The sequence below is a fragment of the Triplophysa rosa genome, linkage group LG11, assembly GCF_024868665.1.
Source record: "Triplophysa rosa linkage group LG11, Trosa_1v2, whole genome shotgun sequence".
NCBI lineage: Eukaryota > Metazoa > Chordata > Actinopteri > Cypriniformes > Nemacheilidae > Triplophysa > Triplophysa rosa.
This window is the reverse complement of record NC_079900.1, coordinates 23,167,847-23,183,105: the sequence shown is the minus strand read 5'-3', so window position 1 is coordinate 23,183,105 and position 15,259 is coordinate 23,167,847. Positions and strand designations below refer to the sequence as shown.

General features: G+C 38.3%; 2 protein-coding genes across 4 annotated transcripts in view; one reads left to right on the top strand and one right to left on the bottom strand.

Annotated features, from left to right (window-relative positions):
- Positions 1-15,259, top strand: part of recql5 (RecQ helicase-like 5) — a 28,336-nt gene that overhangs the window by 1,402 nt on the left and 11,675 nt on the right. For both annotated transcript variants that reach the window (XM_057346054.1, XM_057346053.1), the window contains exons 3-7: positions 1,278-1,793; positions 2,692-2,788; positions 2,886-2,997; positions 4,269-4,431; positions 5,121-5,203. In XM_057346054.1, the coding sequence (XP_057202037.1) occupies positions 1,278-1,793; positions 2,692-2,788; positions 2,886-2,997; positions 4,269-4,431; positions 5,121-5,203 (971 nt within the window). The remainder of the gene's footprint in view (positions 1-1,277; positions 1,794-2,691; positions 2,789-2,885; positions 2,998-4,268; positions 4,432-5,120; positions 5,204-15,259) is intronic.
- smim5 (small integral membrane protein 5) lies at positions 5,090-13,771 on the bottom strand. 2 transcript variants are annotated; one of them, XM_057346056.1, is made up of 4 exons: positions 11,263-13,764; positions 9,744-9,845; positions 7,488-7,644; positions 5,090-6,681 (listed from the first exon to the last, which is right to left on the bottom strand). In XM_057346056.1, exons 3-4 carry the CDS (start codon positions 7,603-7,605, stop codon positions 6,593-6,595), a joined length of 207 nt encoding a protein of 68 aa, XP_057202039.1. In that variant the 5' UTR covers positions 7,606-7,644; positions 9,744-9,845; positions 11,263-13,764; the 3' UTR covers positions 5,090-6,592. The 2 variants fall into 2 exon arrangements, with proteins under 2 accessions (XP_057202039.1, XP_057202040.1); XM_057346057.1 differs by lacking the exon at positions 9,744-9,845 and having other exon boundaries at positions 11,263-13,771.

The window sequence follows — 15,259 nt, the reverse complement described above, 5'->3', positions numbered from 1 at the left end:
CTTCAAAAGGTTGTAGTAAAGAAAAGTTAAATGAACTAAAGCTCAATAAACACATCATGTCATACCTAAAACTGTATATATTCTATTGTTGGGTGGAAACGATCGATCGCATCACGCTGTCAATCACTCTCTCATGAACTATGTGAACCTTCTCTTCTCACAGCAACATACACTGAATCTGTCTATGACTCGCGCTACAGAAAGAGAACAGAAAAATGCGGATAAAAGACATCTAATTAAATAATCCATGCTTTTATACGCTCATAAACGTATTTAAAATAACGTAATACAAACTCGCATTGTACTGTATGTAAACAGGCAGCAGTGCTGTGCACGCTGTGTCGCTATGAAAGCACATGTGGGCGCGAGCTGCGCACGGTACGCTCCGTTCATCCTGTATATAACAGGCTAGAAATCGTATTAAACAATTTGCACACGTTTGCGCTACAGTGCCAACCTAAACGAGATTTAGAGCTCGTCTTTTAGTGCAAACTCTTTCTCAGCTTCACGTCCGCCCTCCGCTATACCCGTTTTCGCTTCACATGAGCTGTGAATGGGTCTCACAAAGAAATACGTCATCAACTAGAATTTATCGTTTATATCGCGGGAAGACTAATTCCTATCGTGTGGGGAATTTCTACCGGTATATCGCAAACGATATAATATCGCCCATCCCTAGTTTGGAACAATCTGAGGGTGAGTAAATGATGACAGAATTTTCATTTTTGGGTGAACGATCCCTTTAACACCATGTGTTCTTAATTTTCAGTTCTTTATCTAATTTCTAAAATATATATATTTATTTTTTAGCTATTGTTAAGATGTATTTTCTATAAAGCTGCTCTGCAACAATGCAAAATGTGTAAATCAATTCAAATTTATTTCTAATTTTCCTCTCTGACGTAGTTCTTGCATCTGATTTGCGGTTCTATTGTTAAGCTTACCACACTTCAGTTATCCGTCTCATGACATGTGAAAATCAATGACAGTTGCCATCAACGATGTCATATCTGGCAAACACAGCTAACATATGGCTTAAAAAAATGATATGACAAAAGATTTGACACTTATGCTTCTAAATATTAACAAGGTCCAGTTATTTGTCATGGTTGAGGACAACACATAAATAAGATGTACACCACTCAAAATAGCTGAAATAAAATAAGCATTATAGTCAGCAATTACTCAAAAATAAATAACAATAAAAAGAATAATAGATTTTGTTTTGGGATTTAATTTAGCAGTTTTAATCTTCATATTCTTCGTTTCTGTTGTAGGATCAAGTGGATCACCTCAAAGCTCTGGACATTCCGGCACGTTCCATCAACTCCAAACTTTCACTAACCGAGCGTCGTCAGATCCTGGCAGATCTGGAGAGTGACAATCCTCGTCTCAAACTGCTTTACATCACACCAGAGATGGTGGCCTCTCCGTCCTTCCAGCCCTGCTTGAGTTCGCTGTGTTCTCGAGGTCTTCTGGCGTATCTCGCTGTGGATGAAGCTCACTGCGTCTCTCAGTGGGGTCATGACTTCAGGCCGGACTATCTGAAGCTGGGTAACCTCCGCTCTCATCTGCAGGGCGTTCCTTGCGTGGCGTTAACTGCCACGGCGCCTAAGAGAGTGCAGGACGACATCTGGCACTCGCTGAAGCTTCGATCACCGATTGTCTTTTCCGTGCCTGTTTTCCGCAAAAACTTGAAATATGATGTGATCTTCCGGGATCTGTTGCCAGAGCCTTATGTCCACTTGCTTGCGTTTGCTAAAGAAGCATTGGGTGGAAATACAGCTGAAAAGGTCAGGTGCTTGTGTTTCCGTCATCTTTTACTAGACTGCATGTTGTTCTGCTGTTACGTTCTGATTGATACGTTGACACAGCGTTGCAGTTACTTACGGACAACGTCACAAAGTTACGTTGTGGCAACAAATCCAGAAATGTCACTTTTCCGGTTGTCACAACGTAACTAGCTACGAAAGTTTGGTCGTTAGGTTACGTTGCAGTTACGTAACGATCACGTATTATGGTTAGCTGGGATGGCTCATGGTCTGATAGTATAACAATATTTTAAACAAATTGTAAAAAATGAAACTGAATTTCAAAGAACAGATTTATTTTGGAAACTTGAATCATTTTAATTGGATTTTTTTTTGTACATTCAAAATGTTATAGAATTTACTTAGTTTAATTGAACCTTTCGAATGTAAATTAATAAAAATAATATGGCTGTCACTGAAAAAGAACGGTATTTTAACATAAAAACGGAATTAATAAAGCCTAAGAAGGAACTTTGGAATGCGGTAAAACAAGAAAAATGTAAAAACTCAGAATAGCTCTACAATACATATCGTAAATTGTATCGCAATAATATCTAACACAATCTCATGGGAATTTGTAACTATTTTACAAAATGGCTAATTTGTATGAATTCGTACACTCTTATTCGCATGTTTTAGTACGATTTGCATTCGCGCCAGTGATGTTAGATTTAGGGGTGGTGTTAGGGGTGGGGCTTAAAAAGAATTCTGAAACTTTGAAATCGTTCCTCTGGTGCAAAAGCCCCTTTGGACATTCTGCCAAATGTTTTCTTTTGTACTGCACAAGTTTGGAAGGACATGAGAGCATTTTATACCTTGAAATCTCAAACCTTAAACCTCAAAAGATTATGCGATATTATTGACCATGTTTGGTTTGCAGGGATGTGGGATTGTTTACTGTCGAACCCGAGAGAGCTGCGAGGAGGTGGCATATAAACTGACTAAATTAGGAATAGCTGCCAAACCCTACCATGCAGGTAATCCTGTCTGTTCCTCTCTCTGAAGCTTCCAGTAGTTTCTTTTTTACGTTTACATGTGAAAGGTCATTGTGGATTGTGTTTGGTATCTCTGTAGGGCTGAAGGCAGCAGATCGCACAGGGAGTCAGGCTGACTGGATGGCTGATAAAGTGCCTGTTATTGTTGCCACCATTAGTTTTGGTATGGGAGTGGACAAGGCCAATGTCAGGTTAGTCCACCTGTACCACTGTTCATTACCTGTACGCCCAAAGGAAAATCTGAGTTTTTTTATTTTTTGACCTCTTTAGCTTTATTAAATACTCGTAGTACAGTAGAGAGATGGTGTTATTTTGCATTATGTCACTTGGCAATCGACGCCGACTGAAAAAATCTTTTAAGATTTGTTGTTCTCTGTTAAAGGGATACTCCTCCAAACAATGAAAATTCTGTAATGAATTACTCTCCCCCAAGTTGTTCCAAACTTGTATAAATTTCTTTGTTCTGTTGAACAAAGAGAAAGATATTTGGAAGAGTTTCTGGGCCATTATTGACTACCATAGTAGATGTACATAGTAGAACTAAATTCTAATTCAGAATGTCTCGTATATCTCAGGAAAAAGTCATTTTTCTGTAACACTTTAGTATAAGGACCAATTCGCACTATTAACTAGTTGCTTATTAGCATGTCTATTATTAGCATATTGGCTGTTTATAAGCACTTATAAAGCACATATTCTACATCCCTAATCCTACCCAATACCTAAACCTAACAACTACCTTACTAACTATTAATAAGCAACAAATTAGAGTTAACTAAGCAAAAGTCGTAGTTAATAGTTTACTAAAACCGAGAACTGGACCTTAAAATAAAGTGTGACCGATTTTTCCTACTATGGTAGTTAATGATGTCGCAGAAATGTCAGTTGCTAATATTCTTTCAGATATCTTCCTTTGTGTTCATCAGAACAAAGAAATTTATACAGATTTAGAACAACTTGAATTTTCATTTTTGGGTGGAGCATCCCTTAAGGAACTAAACAATGTTAAAGGGGTAGTTCACAAAAAACAAATTTTGTCATCATTTACTCACCCTCACGTCATTTCAAACCTGTATGACTTTCTTTCTTCTGCAGAACACAAAAGAAGATATTTGGAGGAATGTTGTTGGTAACCAAACAGCACTGTCCCCCATTGACCGCTGAGGCAAAATTCTCAATAAATCTTTTTTTATGATTGACAGAAGAAAGAGTCATACACAGGTTTAAGAAATTTGGTCATAAACAGCTTGTTGGTTTTGAATCTTGAGAAAGTGAATGACTCACTCGCTCATATTAAAACAAACTCACTTGTTGCCACCTACTGGTGTAATGGTAACCTACAGTACACAAACCAGGGAAGGAATCCAAATGAATGTTTTTGTGAATCCAAAAGAATCACATCACTGACAAAACAGAAATCCTGTAACTATTAGCAAATATCTTAAACAAGTTCTGTTTTCAGGTTTGTAGTTCACTGGAATGTGGCGAAGTCTTTGGCGAGTTACTATCAAGAGTCAGGACGAGCGGGTCGTGATGGACTGCCGTCCTCCTGCAGGATATACTACTCACCCAAAGACAGAGACCAGCTCAACTTTCTCATCCGGAAAGAGATCGCACGCAAGCAGGTTATGATCAACATTTATTCATCCGTTAGAGAGAGTGGCATCATATACCAGAGTTACTGTATTACCATGGGACTCAAAGTTTAAAATACCACCGATTGCATGAATATGTAACGGAACAGTCCAAGTATGTTTTTATAATGTACAGTAAACATCTTTAAAAAATAATGTTAGAAACATATCAGAAGCCTACACAAAAAATGACCTCTGACTTTAGACATAAAATGAGGCTTAGTAAAGAGTTGACAGTGAATAGTTTTTCAGTGTTAAAAGCCAGTTTAAAATGCAGAGACATCCACATTTCCCCAAAAATGTCAACTCTGTGACTTTATACTGCTATAAAAGACATGGATCTGTTTGTTTCAGTGCCCTGCCCAGCAGACAACATAATGTCTTAAAGTTATATTAGCATGAGTTATAAATAAATGGCAAATGATTGTCAGTGGTACTACAACTCCTTATATGTACAGTTCGAAATCAAAGTCAGAGATGATCTAAATATAACAATTAAAATTCACGCAGGTGATATTAGGCAATTTAGAAATTTTATTTAAGACAATATTTTATTTTTCTCAAGAATACAAAAGTGAAAATCTCATTGGGAAGCATCATGGAGTTTGAAAAATACTATAGTTTACTATGCTATAGTTTATTATTCTTAAATGTCCTTAATATTTGTAAACTGTTTGCAGGAGAAGCGAGGATCAGAGAAAGAACAGGACAAGGCACCCATCCAGGACTTTGATACTATGGTCGCTTTTTGTGAACAAGAAGGGTGAGTTCACACAAGCAAGCTAAACTTTCAATTCTGGATCTACAGACTAATGAAAATGTATCATATGTTAGCCTGAAATACAAACAAAAACTGCAACAAATACATTTACCTTTAAAAAGAATAAAATTACGCTGTCGGTCCAAAATGGGGTTTACAGGTTTTATTAGAAATGTACTGTATCTTTAACAAATTATAAGTTTCCATGCGTTTAAGGCTGTGTTCACATTTGACTTCTTATTTAACAATAAAAAGTTGACAATGGCGCTTTTTACGTAAAAAAAAAAAAGCTCGCAGCGCTGTGGTTACAAATAGCGGCCGACAGTGTTGAATAATGTATAAACAGAGAGCATCTTTGCAATAACTAATCGCACATTTAAAAACTTCAATACTAAATTCTCACTAGAAATGCAATCAGAAGTTGTTGAAAGCGAAAATTAAACTTACAATTACACAAAACTATGCTCCAACAGGCGTTTTGGCCGCCATTTTATTTTTTTGAGCTTGATCCTTCTCGACCAATCACCTTCCTCGTATGTTGTTACGTAAACGACAGGTTTCTGTCATTGGTTAGCTGTGAAAAAGGTGCTTTACGTAGGGCGTTTTTCCCCCCAGAAAAGTTCAACTTTTTTCAACTTGAAAAGATGCTCTCAGCAACAGAAAAGCGCTCTGGACTATTTTGAAAACATGGTTTACTCCATAGGATTGTAATGTAAAGCAGATGCTAGCAGCTTCAAAAAGAAGTCAAATGTTAACATGGCTTAACTTGTTATTTTTGCCTTGAACATGGCCTATAGAAAAAAACAAAAAAACAAAAGTGCATGTTTTGCAAAATTTACTCTTTTATCTCATTTCCCCTACACACATGTTTCTGTTTTTCTGTATACGTCGGTCGGCCTCTCTCATACATAAACTCACTTTAATACTGTTCAATACTGTTGTCAAGGCAATGCTTTTACAATTATTTGGAATATCAGATGTAGGTAAGAGATGTACAGACAAGCAGCTTGTCCATGTTTCTTGAAATCGTTCTTGTGACAGTTTTTATAGCAAACACCAGGGGGCAGCATTAGCCCTGTTCTCATTTTTGGTTTACCTCCGACGTGCTGTATTCCCACATTGAGAAAGGTTTAATATATAGTACATTTGTGCCATCCATAATAATAATGTAATGGACAGCATACTCAGAAAAATATTTCTCCATCAGATGTTTGATAAGCTCTTCTGATTTGCATCATCATTTGTTCAGTTTGGCAGTGTGTACTGTACACCATCTTTCCTGGGATTTATCACTGTAATGTGTGATATCACAGTGGTCACAAGCAGTTGTATGCCATGTAAAACGGATCTTTATGTTGGCCCGTATGGTCTGTTCTTGCTTGTCTCATCTCCTCAGACGGCACTCACTTTGTTTCTGGTGCTTTGACAGCAGCCACAGCGGCCGTAAACACATCCAGTCACAAACAGAGCTATGAACGTCACTGCAGGATGAAGAAAACATGGAGTTAGTCACTGTCATGAAATTGTGATCAATCTAAACACAGTTTGCTGCATTCGATGACTTGTTTTATTCAACTTTAAAGGGATAGTTCACCTAAAAATGAAAATTCAGTCATCATTTAGCCATTTTTCTGTCATTCCAACCCTGTATGACTTTCTTTCTTCTGCACAAGTCAAAAGAAGATATTTTGAAGAATGTTTATTACTCAACAACATTGGACCCCATCGACTTCCATTATATGAACACAAAACCACCGAGACATTTCTCAAAATATCTTCATTTGGGGTTCCACAGAAGAAAGAGTCGCATACAGGTTTTAATGACATGAGGGTGAATAAATGATGGCTGAATTTTTACTTTTGGGTAGAGGTCTTCAGGAAGTGCCGACCGGGTCGAGTCGGGTCCAGCTGGGTTCGGGTCCAGCTTTCAAATAATTAGACAGGTCGGACCTGTGTAGCACATGGGTACACAATTTTGGACCCGTGAAGACCTCTATTTTTGGGTGAACTATCCCTTTAAGGCAGCATCTTGAGCATGCCTTATGAAGAAGTCAATCCCATAATTCATTGCTCTGAACTCCGCTGTTAAAGTCAGCCTTTTCCGTTCTAGCACCGTACCTTTACTAAAATAGAAAGCTAAATGTGGATCTGTGCGCCCTTTAATCACAGCCAGAGCCTGTCATAACCTCACCGCCTCCTGTTCAAAAACACCCTCCTCCAAAATTACACTGGTCACAGTGTATGCGTGTAATGATAGTGTGGTGTTAGAATGAAAGGGTGTGCTTACAGAAGAAGAGAATGATGATCAGAAACGCTGCCTGGATGAGCGGGTGGTCTTGAGAAAGACCCTGCAGTTTGCTCCAGATGCTGTGGAGGGTTTTCATTATTTCATCTGAAGCGCTCATTCTGACTGCAGGTCAGCAGCACAGCCAATAACAGTCAGACTGTGAACACAGGAGAAAAAACTTGTCACTGGGATGAAAACCGATCATACTAAAGATTGTATGAGGGTCAAAGATGTTAAGATGACCCCATCAAAAGAAAATTACAAAAGTGATTTTATGTCCATAGAAAGCACATTAAATGTAAGTAAAATGTCCACTTTATGGTTTCAACTACGTTTTTGGAGAATAAAATGTCATAAATAACTAAAATGTGCGAGGAAAAATTTCACAGGGTCGCATTGGTGCGAGTGCGTAAAAGGAATTTTTGCCCTGCCAAAGATTTATTTAACATTTAATGTGATTTATTAGTGGTGAATGACGCGCTTGTGATAATTGCAAGAAAGAGCGAACAGAGAGCTCGTGCACTCCCTATGTCTCCAAACTAAAGTGTGTGTTTGACTTCATTCATTGTTGCGCAGACCGAACAGCATAAAAGCACGACGGGACAGAGCGCTCCATATGCTTTTAAAATGCTCTCATGGAACATTGATGTCATATTACGATCGTTCTCCGCAGAGATTAATGAAGTCGAACACATCGGTTTCTCTCCTTCACACGTTAATCAAAAGCAAGGTCGGAAGTCAGAATCAATGTTTCACGTGGCACATTTTGAGAATATTTCTACCTGAATGACAGCTGGGTGTGAATGTGCTCAAATTAAAACATGTTTTTTCTTCCCTGACAAGTGTTCCGCACATGCAGCCGACATAAAGGAAAAATCCTATCCAATGTTAACTACTATCTCTTGAGATGTCCTAACAGCTGTGAAAAACAAACAGCGCGTCAATGTCCGCTAATGTCCGATTCACGACGCAATGACTCATTTGAACTGATTCATTTTGTTGAAACAACTCATATGTCAAACACTGAACTCACGAGACTCGCTGTCTACACATCAAATCAGTCACTCAAAACAATTCAGAAGAACACAAGCGTGCTTAGACCATTTAGCAAGAGTGGTTTGTAAGATTTAGTATTTAAAGTTTATTTATGATAATGTGTAGTAAAGTTCATACATAATAATTTAGTTCTGAGTTACTTTTGAGTTTTGAGCTAGTCAATTTAATTTAATTTTATGTGGTAAAAATAAAGAAGGCCAGTGGCAAAAATACATCTTTTGCAAAGAGGGCAATAAAGGAGGATTGTGAAGAGTGACAGGTTATATTTGTTTCAGATCATTTCATAGCAAATATATCACTTGAATATAAAACTAAATAATTACAACTGTATAGAATAACAAATACAACGTTTCTTTGCATTTATTGGGCTCGCAAATGTAAAAGTGCAAATATGAAGCGGTCTATATCCAACTATTTTAAAAGACAGAGTGAGAAATTAACAGCACGATTCATCAACTGAGGTCATTATGCAAGGTGATTACCATAAAAAAGGTGCGACCAAATTGTAAGTTGGTGCGACCAACTGAGAAAGTAGGTCGCGCCAGTGCGACCAGAGGGAAAAATGAGTTTAGAGCCCAGTATTGACAATTGGGCAAAACCTAGGATAGTGGCAAATTGTAAAAAATGTAAAATAACAACTATTAGCATTTTGGGTGAAAGTAATTTTTTCTTTTAATGTGTCATAAATTGATTTTTGTGGTAAATATGCCTGACAAGATTGTTACACCGAATGACATTTTATTGGGCGTCTTCTGTAAATCAGGGGAAAATGTATGATATCTATTTTTTGCTCAGAAAACCAAAATGCAATTAAATTAAACAGAAAACTTTAAAGCAGTATTACACTTGTTTTTATGCTTAAACCCCTTTTCGTCTTTGACCCATGAATAAGCCACATTGTGAAATGGTGATTGTTCATGAATTGTTATGGTTATGGCTATTACAAGAACTAGAATGAAGAATGAAGATAATGCGTTGCACTTTGAGTTGAGTAAGTGACTGTATATCAGGATGCTGTGTGATTCCTGTGTGACCAGATTTTTCTCCTGTGTCGCTGATGAATATCATGATATTTGGTGCTAGTAAAAACTGAACCTGTTAGTAGGGAGGGGTGAGCCTGTGTTTCTACAGGAGGAAAGAGTTTGGGTGTAACACAGAGCTACAGACATTAACTGTGCTGCTGAAAGAAGCCTTCCTCACCTTCTCAAATCCTGTTTTAAAGCTGTTTTCACAGATATTTGCTGGTTCGAGGTGTTTTTGTCTTGTTGAAGCAAGCAGCACAGTTGGGAGTTTCTGTCTGTTCTGTTATGAAATCATAAGAAGACAAAATGATTCTATGCACCGTTATAGAACAGCCTTTTCATTTTTGGGTGAACTATCACTTAAAGACATTAAAGACTCATGTCATCTGTAATTTGATGGGAAGCCACACTAAAAAAAATAAGTGAAAGTTGCACTTTCCAACAAAACATTTGACATGGTTTTCATTATCAAACATACGCTGTTGGTAAGATGCGAGAGTACTTGGACACTTAAAGAACAGTAGACTTAAAATGTGGTAGAATCACTCTGCATTTGATCGTTTTATAACTTTATGCGCATCTTTGGCCATCAGAATAGCATTTGATGAGGTATCTTTTCTCGGAGAAAAATGTCTTCATGCCTATTACTTTCTTCATTTTGGGGTTGTAAAATAAGACTAATGGCAGATTTAAGGAAATGCAATAAATAGGGTGTGAATTGTTTGTTATATTTATGTCTTCAGCCAAATCAGCATCAAAATGTCATGAATTTTCAATACGTATAACTCCTAAATACATAGCACTAAAAGTAGTTCATAGGGAGACTACTTTAAATGCTACATACACTCTTAAAAATGAAGGTGTTTAAAAGGTTCTATTTTTGTCAAAGGTTCTTTGAAGAACCTTCTCTTTCTTACCTTTTTATAATCTAAAGAAGCTTTTTTCGTCACAAAGAACCTTTTGTAAAACAGATGTTAAAGGTTCTTTATGGAACCAAAAGGTTCTTCTATGGCATCAAAGAACCTTTTGAAGCACCTTTTTTTTGTTAAGTGTAGCACCATATCTTTAAAGGTACTCTGTACTTCAGAGCTTCGTGATATCTTTCTTTCAAATGGCACTGTTGTTTAGTTACTTAAAGGGATACTTCACCCAAAAATGAAAATTCTGTCATTTACTCACCTTCGAGTTGTTCCAAATCTGTATAAATGTCTTTGTTCTGATGAACACAGAGAAAGATATTTGGAAGAATGCTTGTAACCGAACAGATTGACTCCCATAGTCGGCAAAAATACAATGGTAGTCAAAAGTGTCCCAGAACTGTTTGCTGTCCTACATTCTTCAAAATGTCTTTTGTGTTCAACAGAACTAAAAAAAGATCAAGTAATTTTTCCTACTATGGGAGTCAATGGGGGGCAAAATCTGTTTGGTTACAAGCATTCTTCCAAATATCTTTCTCTGTGTTCATCAGAACAAAGACATTTATACAGATTTGGAACAACTCGAAGGCGAGTAAACGATGACAGAATTTTCATTTTCGGGTGAAGTATCCCTTTAAAACAGTACGAATCACACTTGTCAAGTTTACATTTCCAGTTTGCCAGTGTGTCAGTTACTACAAGCACAAACACATATTAAAAGTTACAAAAATCAGTAATGCACACACTCGCACACATCTACAGATATTTCCCAGAGTTCACCTGAGTTCCAGTGGTTACCAGATCCCCTGTAACACTCCTCGTGTGTCCACTTTTTGTGCGAGTGTTTCCCGTCACGTAGTTGTTGTTAAAGTGTCTCGCAGCTGTGTAGTCGTGTTGTGTTTCTCTGCGTTTGTGGTTTCCCGTGTCACAAGTCTTTAGGAATGAGCTGTGGAGCTTCTCCAGCACGTCAGCGTCTGTCAGTCGGATCCTCTCGATCTATGTTTACCTCCCTCCACCCCTCACCCTCCCTTTGTCTCCATTTGGCTCAGTCTTTTCTCCTCCCCTCTCATCACCGTGGAAACGGGTTCTCTATTCCTTCGTCGAAAAAGTTTTGCAGTCCTTTGTTTCTGTTGCTGTGTATCAGGTTGGAGGAAAATGTTGGCTCTAAAAATGATGACAAATGTTTTTAACATTATTAGTGAATCGTGTTGTTAGACTTTGAGGTGAATCTGAACAATGCAATCTTTTTAGTCCTAAAAATACAGTGTAAACAAGTATAAACTGAACGTGTTTTTGGCAGCATGTGTTTGTCATTATTTAAATGCGTTTCTTCAACATTTGCAAAGCTGTCAGACAGGAAATATTCACGTGTGAACATGAGGTTTAACGCAGTCTTATCTCTCTGTGTTTCCCTCCGTTTGTTTGCGAGGAAGTTTGACACGCGTGTTGAGTTTATGTTGTGTGTTCTTGTGAAGCTCTTGGGCAGTAATGTTGGCACAGAGAGTCTTTGTGTGTGAGATCATAGGAACATGTTGTGTTCTCGCTCTCTCTCGGTCGTGTAGCAGTTATTTCAGACGCTCAGATGAAACCTGAGACACAGAAGTGTGTGCAGTGAGACATCGCACATATCTGGGCTTGATTTTTCTCTGTATCCACAGACTCCCTCTGTTCTTCATTATAGCAACGGTTCCCCTGAATATTCAGACATTTTCTACTCGCTTTCCTGTTTGTCCAAAACTTGTGTGACGGTTTGGTCATGAAACACAGATGGCCATTGTGTGGGACGTTCAGAGTCTGATTTTCGTGACGGGTCTACAGCTGTTCATATACGACTCCATCTTTAAGTCTTCAGACAGTAGCTTTGTGTAACAGACAGAAATTTAAGTCACTGTTCACTAAAAATCTACCACAAGGCACTCGCGTCCTTATTTAAATATACATATAGAGATTTAAGGCCAGTTAAAGTGACCCTAAAATGAAAATTCTGGAATGTAGATATTTGGAAGAATGTCAGTAACCAAACAGTTCTCGGCCACCATTGACTCCCACAGTATTTATTTTCCCTACTATGGTAGTCTATGGCCCGATTCACATTTCGCGTCTAAAACCGCGTGGAAAACGCGAGCTGCACTGCGTTCTCCTTTTTTTCCGAAGCGCCTGGACTTTGCGCTCTCTTGGCGTCTGTCGTCGCTAAGCAACCATGGGCCACGATAGCCGATGAGACGAGGAGGTATAAACAAAGGATATATGGATTATATGCACTGAAAATAGCTTGCAATAACTCTGCTACTAGATTTAGTTATGCTGTGATCGTCTGTGTCTCCATCTTCATTGAGCTTGTCTATATTGGCTGGTTGGTTCTTGTCACATGACCTGCAGTGCGCTTGCGGCTTTCTGAAAAGTTGAGATTTTTTCATCTCGATGCGGCGCCGACGCGCCTGAAAAAAAGAGCGCGTCGCACCGCATGTCGCCCCCTATTTCCACGCGCCTGCCTTTTACATTTAAAATAACGAAAATGCACATGGAAAAGACGCGAAATGTGAATCGGGCCTAAAGACGGTTTCATCTTAACAACATAAACAAACGTTACTGCGCATGCGCACTTTTGTCACCCCAACTGAACTTCTGGTACACATTCACAAACAATAGAGTGTCTGTAGATTATTTCTGATGACAATCAAAAGAAACCGAGAAGAACCGTTACTTGGCTAAACTTGACTCGCCAGTATTTTACACTGCGTTCCAAATTATTATGCAAATTGGATTTAAGTGTCGTAAACATTTAATTTTATATTGTTCAATTAAACTTATGGATGGTATTGTGTCTCAGTGCTCTTTGGATCACTGAAATCAATCTCAGACACCTGTGATAAGTAGTTTGCCAGGTGAGCCCAATTAAAGGAAAACTACTTAAGAAGGACGTTCCACATTATTAAGCAGGCCACAGGTTTCAAGCAATATGGGAAAGAAAAAGGATCTGTCTGCTGCCGAAAAGCGTCAAATAGTGCAATGTCTTGGACAAGGTATGAAAACATTAGATATTTCACGAAAACTTAAGCGAGATCATCGTACTGTGAAGAGATTTGTGGCTGATTCAGAGCACAGAAGGGTTCGTGCAGATAAAGGCAGAATGAGGAAGGTTTCTTCCAGACAAATTCATCGGATTAAGAGAGCAGCTGCAAAAATGCCATTGCAAAGCAGCAAACAGGTATTTGAAGCTGCTGGTGCCTCGGGAGTCCCGAAAACCTCAAGGTGTAGGATCCTCCAGATGCTTGCAGTTGTGCATAAACCTACTATTCGGCCACCCCTAACCAATGCTCACAAGCAGAAACGGTTGCAGTGGGCCCACACATACATGAAGACTAATTTTCAAACAGTCTTGTTTACTGATGAGTGCCGTGCAACCCTGGATGGTCCAGATGGATGGAGTAGTGGATGGTTGGTGGATGGCCACCATGTCCCAACAAGGCTGCGACGTCAGCAAGGAGGTGGCGGAGTCATGTTTTGGGCTGGAATCATGGGGAGACAGCTGGTGGGCCCCTTTAGGGTCCCTGAAGGTGTGAAAATGAACTCTGCAAGGTATGTAGAGTTTCTGACTGAGCACTTTCTTCCATGGTACAAAAAGAAGAACCATGCCTTCCGTAGCAAAATCATCTTCATGCATGACAATGCACCATCTCATGCTGCAAAGAATACCTCTGTGTCATTGGCTGCTATGGGCATAAAAGGAGAGAAACTCATGGTGTGGCCACCATCCTCCCCTGACCTCAACCCTATTGAGAACCTTTGGAGCATCCTCAAGCGAAAGATCTATGATGGTGGGAGGCAGTTAGCATCAAAACAGCAGCTCTGGGAGGCTATTCTGACATCCTGCAAAGAAATTCAATCAGAAACTATCCAAAAACTCACAAGTTCAATGGATGCAAGAATTGTGAAGGTGATATCAAAGAAGGGGTCCTATGTTAACATGTAACTTGCCCTGTTAGGATGTTTTTGATTGAAATAGCTTTTGATTTCAGTAAATATGACCTCCTAATGCTGCAAATTCAACAAATGACCATTTTCAGTTTTTTACAACCTATGAAATGTTTTCAAACTCTGTTGTGCATAATAATTTGGAACAGTGCATTTTGAGTTTTTCATTTTTTAAATAAATACTGTTGTCAGTGGGAGGTTTGTTCAATAAAATTCCAAATGTACCCTAACTGTTGATTACTTGAAAATTATACTGACTGTCATTTGCATCGACAAATTAGGAAAACCAGAGAAAGATATCATTTGCATAATAATTTGGAACGCAGTGTACATTAAGACTGCAATACCAAACTCAACCGCTAATGTACCATACGCTTTCTTTAAATGCGTCAAAACTACAGGACGCATTCAACAAATAGTTTATTTAATAAAATGAACATACAACAAAATAAAAAAATAGTTTATTTAGTACATTTATTATATGATAAAATTATCATATAAATTAATATTAACATAAATTAAATAAAAATAAATAGTTATTTTTTTAGACGCTAGCCAAACACAAACTGGAAGTTAACTGGGGGTCAGGCATGCGTGCGTCCGATGAAACGGTCTGTAGTGCCTCTGATCTGTTTGTTACCATTCTTCCAAATATCTTCCTTTGTGATCATCAGAACAAAGACATTTATACAGGTTTGGAACAATCTGAAGGTGAGTAAATGATGACAGAACTTTTATTTTTGGGCGAATTATCACTTTAACAACAACGATGATACATTTAAACATATTAACATCTGCACTA